Raw genomic sequence first — 9030 nt, 5'->3', positions numbered from 1 at the left:
TTGTTATTTTACTGACAAGCCTTGGATATGTGTATCATCATAAGAGATGCGGTCTTTGGGTTAGTTATTTGTTTGAGCAAAGAAAATGCTTTTTAAACTTTTTGATAGGTGGTGTTTTTATACTATTAATATTTCTCATTGTTTTACTGTTTTATTTCTCTAGCCGAAGGTGAACATGGGGGATCCTTTTCATCAGGTTTTACTTCAACTAATTATTTAGATTCCATCACTGCTTTTGATGTAAGTTTATTGTTAATATTTTTAAAGTTTCATGTTGCATTTAAACTGCAATTTAAGTTGTTTTAAATATCTTGGAACAGAACGTAAAAACATTTCTCATAAAACCTAAATATAGAGAGAAAGAGGGAAAAAGAAGGAAGATAATTATTTTTTTTTCTATAGGAATTGATGGTTAAACTATTAATAAATATTTGCCATGCAACTTGAACCATCTTGCTGCTTTATTGATTTCACTTAAATATTTTCAGTTCCTCTCTTTTTTTAAGAAATGCATAATTAACATAACTGTATAGAGCCATTGAACTAATATTTGAGAACCTTTTGGAAGATAAGCATCTCTTCTTTAGGGGTTAAATAGGAAATTTATATAAACAATGACGAAGAAACTAAAAATATGTTAAAAACAAAGTTTTTTGTTTTTTTTAATATACCAGTGCTGATTCATAGGAAAGGTCCATTACAATAACTTTAGTTCTCCAGTGACTCTAATAAATTGGAAGGATTAAAATGAAATTCAACAAAACAGTTAGTTTGAATATTTACTCTGACTGTCAAAAAAAAGTTTCTGGGCTGTAACCAGTGCAACTTGATATTAAAATTTATTAATTATAATGTGTATTATATAATTCTCTAGGTTAAATACAAATACATTTCAGAAATATAGCCCATTAAATCAACTAATATCATTAACATAAAGTTAGTACTGCAACTTTCAGCCTGAATGGCATCTTATGTAGTACTTGGGATAATTAAACAAACTTTTCAAAGACTTCCAAAATTTCAGTTATAGTCATTTCAGTTATAACTTTAAATTGTAGATCTAAGAGAGAACCAGTCAGCAGCTTCCACTATCTGCATAACCTTATTAATCTAATATTCCTTCAGATATAATGCCCTAATGTTATGTCTCTGGTCATTTGTTAATTTCTGGTATAAATTCTTCCCGAGGAACTTCAGCAATACAAGTCCTTTCTTACATAAAACTAGTTTATTCTTTCTCAATACAACTTTGCAATACACAGGATTTCCTCAGTAACTTTAACATAAACACACGCTATAATTCACAATGATTCATGCACTTTACTTATGGTCACTACTGCTTGCTTGACTCAGTTATCTGTCTCTATATCTCTCTATCTGCTATCTATCTCTGCTTTATTTGCTGGGCTTATATACAATAAAAGAGGATGCCTAGAAAAGACTAGAGTTGCCAAGAACAGTCAAGATCCTTCTAGAATCTCATGGCATGTTACCAGCATCACGTGACTTCCACTGTCGTAACAATATATATATATATATATATACATACATATAAAGTTTCTCACTTGTATTGATTTTTATATTACTGCATCATACAGATAGGAAGCATAAAAATGACAATAAATTGATTTAGAAATACACAATTCCCTTCACATTCCCTTTGTAATCGTTTCAGAGATCTAACAAAAATGATAGTTCAAATGAAATGTTAAGACCTAAGGGAGAATCAGTTAGCAGCTTCCACTATCTTCATAGCTTTATTAATCAAATATTCTAAGTATTGGCACCCACAAAAATATTATCAAGGCACCAAAATATGTAAACTAAGAGAATACGTGTTATGTGTGCTTAAACGCAAACACAAATTTACAGTTTTAATAAAAATTACTAAAACTATTTAGGTTAACTACATATTTTAAGTTTACATAATAATAAATGCAATTTTTTGCAAAATATAAGGTGGCAAATTACCCTCTTGCCCTTTCCTAAGAATATCCAAGTCTGTCAGTCATAATGCCGAAACAGGTTTAAATATATAAAATATCTAACTTATATCAAGTTTTACATTACTGCATCCTACAGTTAGGAAACATAAGAATTACAATAAATTGATTCAGAAATACACAATTCTATTCACACTGCCTTTGTAAGCCTTCAGAGATCTAACAAAAATTATAATTCAAATGAAATATTAACTGTGAAGAAATTAGGCAACATGTGAGTAAACCATAGTTACATATATATTTACCCAATATTCTGTAGTTCCCAGAGCCATGTTTCTGGAAAGTAAGTCCTTATCTCTACAACTGGCTTATTAGTTTTCTTTCTTATGCCTATGCCACCACCAATATTACTACTAAATCCTCCTGCTCCTAATCCTCCAATACGATGAGCAGCAAAATCTCCTGGAATAAAATCTGCAACTTAGTCAATGTACTTTCAATTTCCAGTTAAAAGTTCAATATATAATAAGAAATGCAAATGATTCATAGAAAAAATGTGTGACAAAGCTCAACTCTTTCTCAAATACTGAACTGCTAATTATTTAAAAGTGACTTGATATAAAATCACCTTTTTCAGGAGTATTCTGGCATGAAAATCTCAACAAAATATCTGTTGTCATCTTTAGTCTTTCATTGCACTTAAAAATTTAATATAATATTTCCACAATAAAATCTGAAAAAGGTTAAATAATAGTTTTTAAAATAATTTACCATATCTCGTATCATCATAATAAGTACAAGGTATTCCAACATATCCAAAATCTGATGGTTTACAAGGACGGGTTTCCAGTTCCATATCACTGATCACTACAAGGCCAGCTTCCTAATGAAACAATCGTTATATAGTATTTTTCAAAAACTGTATTTATAACACTGTTAGAGTTTTTGATATTATACTAAAAATTCATATGCAAAAATCCTATTGCAACCATTAATGATTAAATAACTTTCTTATTATTTAAATAAGTACAACATCTAAGTTCTTACTGGTAAGCATTCACTAAGGTAATTGAAGACTGTCACAATGATAGGAACTTTCTCTCCTCGAATCACAGAGTATGGAAGGGTAAAGCTGACAAAGAATGGCTGGAATCCTTTAACAGTTGCTGCCTCTGAAACTCCTAAGCCTGTCTCTTCACTGATACAGATAGCACTGCCAACCCATTCTGTGATTGTATGTGGTATATCACGCTTCAAACGAGAGTGTGTCATACTCCTATTGATGGAGGGCTGTCACATGCTTATTTTCATGCTACAATGCAGCTGTACCATGTGTAAACAGGTAAGGGTAGGTGAGAGTATATAGAGGGCAGCACTGAACAAGAAAAGCTATTATGTGAGGAGACATAAAGTATCCTATCAGATTTAAATCTAGTACTGTTATATGCAAAAAAAATTACAATTGAAATAACCTGAATTTTTTTAATGAAGGTGTGTGGTGTGGTCCAAATTTCAGCTTGGATGATCACCTCCAATGGGTGACAGAAGTGAATAGCCAGGGAGAGGGTGAGATGACTGATCTGGTGTGAGAATATCTTCCAAATATGATTTGAATTAAGTGACAAGGAAGAATAAAATAACTGAATAAGTTGGCAAATCCAACCTGAAATGATAACAGGTGAAATGTATTGGGTAGAGAATAAAAGATGATAAGCAGGAAACAATAAAAGTTGTTGCTCCGAAAAATCGTTTAAAAAAAATCAAAGCAAACACAAGCAAAGATTAGACACACCTGCACTCTAATATGCTAAATTGAGATGTGAAAATTGGGCTCTACAGTATAGAGGAAGTCAGCTGTGCCACTTAAATGCATATAGTTTACAAATACACTCACCTATCAGTAATTCAGTCACTACTGTTGATTTACAAATCTAACCATGAATATTTCTGAATCACTTATGTATCATCAACTTGTTTAATGCTCACAAACAAATATTCACAGGATTTTAATGGTGTAATTAAATTGTTTTTGAAGAGCAGTTTTTTTTTCTAACAGTAATAGTTCTATTGGTGTAGTATTACAGCCCAATTCTATAACCAGGGTGAGTTCAGGAGGTGCCAATGGACCCTCCCCACTCCCCTATTAACATTTATTTTTCCTTTCTTTGATGATGGCCTTTCATTATATAATTGCTTTTGTAACACTGTGCATACATGCAGAAATACTTAGAAGAAATTTGCTAGAAATGTTTATTTTCAGTAGCAATAAAGGAACCATTACATATTTCAGAAATTTTTATTCGGCCCTGGGAACAAAAGTTACACGTGAAATTAGATCCACTTTGGAACTATAAGACTCCCCCCTCCCACTTCCAGACTTAGCTACGTGCTTGTAACAGCCTATCTTTTATTTACAAATTAAAATGATGTTGTAATTTGATACTACAAATTGTTTGTTATAGCTTACACTGTGGGTTACCTGCACTATATACATATTATTACTTTAAACTAAAATTAGAGGTCATGGAATGCAAATCCTAAATGTAGAGGGACACACCTGTGGGAGAACACACCACATATGTATCAGATATACTCTTCACCAATTGTGAATATATGTATTGCTAAATTGGACAGAAAGGATGTACATGCCAGACAATGATTGGTGGGTCAACTCCAGTCCTAAACCTGGCAGCATGAAGTAATTATCACCAGATCCATGTTAGGAGGAGGGTCCCTACCATTTTTAGGATGAAGAAGCAGAAAGAAGAATGACTTCTGTTCTAACATCCTAACTAGGGCACATATGTGGAGAACCAGTACACAACTAGCATGAGGCTACCTGGGAAAATGATATCCATTCAACTGTAGGAAACAGGAATGCAGCATAGTTGGTTTACTCAAAAAACTGGAGGTATTTGGAATTTATTATTGAAACACTGGAGAAAGTGCAATGAGTGACCATGAAACACTGGTTTTAAAAACAGACCAGTCTCAATTTATTCAACCAGGATCAGAGGGATGGGCAGCTATCCTGTTACTGCTTTACTCATGATAGTCTGGGATGGACTTTATGAAGCAAAATGCCACATGTAAGTCTCTAGAGGTCTTGTGGAATAGACCCATCTCAAAAGTGAGTGTTATAGACTATTGGCTGTACAGTGCAGATTTATGTGTTAGAATACGTAGACATCACCACTAACCATAGAGTGGGATCCAACGAGTAACATTTTCCACTGTGATGGAAATAGAAAAATTTACCCACTACAGTTGAACCTATGTATGTAGCATGGCAACAGGCAGTATTTGGTATCCATAGGAGAAGGAGATGGCCACATGATGCAGGTAATAAAAAAATATAATGTTTGGGAATTTTAATTTTAATCAAATATATTTCTTTCATAGATCAAATTGTCATTGGAGCAAAGTGATAAGTTTGAAATGCAAAATGATACCAATTCTTATACCAGTTGTGTATGTGGAGGAAAAAGTGACACAACTCGTTGGATGATTAAACCAAGATCTCTTGGCCAAGTAAATCTGACTGTGTATGGTGCTTCACTGCCTAATGAGGCAATTTGTGGTAATCAAGATTATTCTACAGTCACAGCACGTGATGCAGCAACAAGACAGTTGTTGGTGGAGGTAATGTTTCTGTTTTAGCAAGTTTAAAAAGTTGTTTAAAGATATCTCCATTCCCCCTTCTTCCTAATTTATAATTCTTGTCTAAACCTCTGCTATTTTTATAATAAAAACTAAATCTTGTTTAACATATATAGGCTTTAAATTTGTTTATGAATAACTTTTGGTTACTGTATAAACTTCTGATGTTAAATTTATTATTTATTGCCAACTATTTTGGATTCCTATTTTATGATGTTTTCCAAAAATAAAGTAGAACTACAAGTAACACTGCAGACAAACATATGAATCTGTAAAAATATTCACCAGGAAGCAAAAAATTAATATTGTTTTGCTTACACTGTCTCAACACGGCAAATATTTGAAGTTTTAGTAAGTTTATAAAATTACTTTTTTCACTTTTTTTTTTTTTTAAATGCATCTTCAAACAAGTAAAATTTGTATGTTTTGAAAAAAAGTGCTTGTGTGTGTGTTTACAAGATGTTTTAGGCAGATACAACCTATTCCATCTTGGCCCAGTTACATTAGAAACAGACTTTGATGTATTGCATTTAACCACAGTAATTGCACAAATACTAAGAGAGAGAAATGAGGGTTAATTTTAATTTGTTACTAGATTGATTCAAATATGCGGAGCAAATTACACAGCCTTAGATGCTATCTCTTCAGGTGGGAGGAGGATAACAACTTAGTTAGAACTGGCATTATAAATTGTTTGACTTTGAAAGATTAACAAATCAAAAAACAACTAATATAAGTCATGTAAATAAGTTTGTTTTTTATTTTTATATGAAGAAAAAGATTAGAAAACTTTTGTTGTATTGCTAAAATGGTTTTACTGAGTAGGTTTTGAATTCAGAAAACAGTGACAATAGCTGCCATTTTACGAAAAAAAAAAGGAAATTTGTATATTCTACACAAATGTATCTTGTGTATATATACACAGTTTTTATTTGTTACCTGTTATAGATACATATCCTCTAGCAGAGCCCTCTACTAAATCTTCAGGTAAGAGAAGGTCCGAAGTAGCAGTAAACTTTCCATTTTGGTCTAATAAAAAAGATAAAAACAAGTTCTGTAATACATAAAACAAAACACAATTACAAGATACTATAATACAAATCTTTTGTTTGAAAAATTTACAGCAGAAGATTTACAAAAAAATAAGTGTGCAGAAAATCTCAATAGAGAACTTAACTATGGCTTTTGCACAACAGTATGAATGTGGAACTCTTCAGTAGTTTAAAAATAATTAAAAAAAAATAAACATTTCCTAAGAATACTTATTTTTAAACTAAATATAATATACACACACATTTTTTACAATAAATCAAGATGGGTAATTTCACCTATCTTAATTAGTTTTGATTTTGAATAAAACAAAAACTAATTCTTTTCATAGTATTCTCATGAAGCCAGTACAAATTATAGATATATGTTTTTTTATTTTAATTCTTAATGCAACTCAATAGGAACTATATATCTAAAATCACTAAAAAGTTGAGATATAGGTACTGCATAAAGAAAACAAACTTTGACTGATAAAACATTAGAAACCTATAGTAAAAGACAGAAGTCACAGAAACTATTAACAAAATTCTAATAAAAAAACGTTGGCTCATTCCTTTATGTTTTCTTAACATTTTCTTATAGAAAAACAGTTAAGGTTGTTTAGAACACTATAATAACAAAAATTGGTTCTTAGCTTTAATTTTTTTTATATATATTACAATTAAAAAATATTCCAGTAGTTAATACAGCTAATTTAATATACCATTCGAACTAGATGCATAGGTAGTCATAAAACAAAAAAATTATCAGTTAGAATGTATTAGTTCTGTTACTGTTAGAATTATTTTAGCTTTCATCAATTTTAATTAATTTTCCTATATAACATACATGCAACCCCAGTTACTTCTAATAATGTTACGTTATCCCTTGACATAAGTATAAGTTTAACAATTACCTTTTGGACAAGCAAAGGTACTCCAAGTGTCCTCTTTTGGAAATCCTTCAGGCTAGATAAAAATAAGGTTCTGATAAAACATTCAGTCTTTAAAGAAACTTACATTAATGTGAAAGATAAGACAGACTATTGACTCAAGGTAATGAGCTTCAAACAAAATGCAATGATAAAGTTTGTCATTTGTCAATGCTTCTAAAGCAATATAGATGGGCAATTCGAAAATGGTTACATAAATACATTTACATAAATAGTTTTATCAGAAGGTGTTATAATCAGCTGACTGTTTGGAAAAAAGTGTCATCCACTAATTAATACATGAGTAGTATTTATGTAAGTACAATATAAAGAAAAAAATAAAAACTGAAGTATTACCCTCTCTCTCTCTCTCTGTGTTCAATTACTTTAGAAACGAATTTTACTTCTTTTCTATGTTTATTACACTACAATCTGTGATTATAATACTTTAAAAATCACCACTATACACTCTTTATAGCTAAACATACAAATACAGTCTAGATCTGTTCAAACTATAAGACACAATGATGTAACAATACTAATTTAAAGCAAAAAGAAAAATGCAGATGGTTCAAGTAACGTGATGTCAATTGATTCATAAACATTTACATAAGCAAACTTCCAATAACTTACTTTAACGTTTGCACAGTATAAACTAAATAATACTCTCATATTAAACTTAAAATGAAGAGTTGTGTATATCTAACAATTTGGTTATGTTTTTTTTTGTTTTTTTTATTACTTACTGCATTTCATATAATAACCTCCTAAACAACATTAATGAAACGCAAGTGTTTTTTTTTCTTCACATTGGTGATAAAAATGCTTCCTACATTATTTTTCAGTTGTGAGGCTGTATTATATTTTATATAGTACACATTAAACACTATTTCATTGAAGTACACTAAATTAATTAAAATTATAGTTAATATTTTGTCATCAAAATTAGTAAAAAATGCTTTAACTATATGAGAAACCAAACGTAAATAGATTTACATCATTAATGATTGTAAAATTCAATGTAGCCTTGAGTGCTTTTTGGAAGTGTAAGGTTTGAAAGAATCATTAAAATTGAATTTGGACTGGTCTTCATAGTCATGAACTTTATTCTTTTTTGTCACTAAATTATTATAACTTGTATAGATCAAGCTTGAAAAATTAGGGATTCGTGAACTTTATTCTTTTTGTCACTAAATTATTATAACTTGGATAGACCAAGCTTGAAAAATTATGGATTCATGAACTTTATTTTTTTTTGTCACTAAATTATTATAAATTTGTTAGACCAAGCTTGAAAAATTAGGGATTCATGAACTTTATTCTTTTTGTAACTAAATTATTACAACTTGGATAGACCAAGCTTGAAAAATTAGGGATTCATGAACTTTATTCTTTTTGTAACTAAATTATTACAACTTGGATAGACCAAGCTTGAAAAATTAGGGATTCATGAACTTTATTCTTTTT

General features: G+C 30.5%; 1 protein-coding gene across 1 annotated transcript in view; it reads right to left on the bottom strand.

Annotated features, from left to right (window-relative positions):
* Positions 1-697: 697 nt before the first annotated feature.
* The window catches only part of LOC106476785 (alpha-2-macroglobulin-like protein 1), a gene marked incomplete at its 5' end in the record, with an annotated part of 11325 nt that continues 2992 nt past the window's right edge, over positions 698-9030 (bottom strand). The window contains 3 exons of the mRNA XM_013937412.2: positions 698-725; positions 2249-2405; positions 2715-2826. Of these exons, the coding sequence (XP_013792866.2) occupies positions 698-725; positions 2249-2405; positions 2715-2826 (297 nt within the window). The remainder of the gene's footprint in view (positions 726-2248; positions 2406-2714; positions 2827-9030) is intronic.

Source organism: Limulus polyphemus, unplaced genomic scaffold (genome assembly GCF_000517525.1).
Source record: "Limulus polyphemus unplaced genomic scaffold, Limulus_polyphemus-2.1.2 Scaffold11567, whole genome shotgun sequence".
NCBI lineage: Eukaryota > Metazoa > Arthropoda > Merostomata > Xiphosura > Limulidae > Limulus > Limulus polyphemus.
This window is presented reverse-complemented; position numbering and strand designations above follow the sequence as displayed.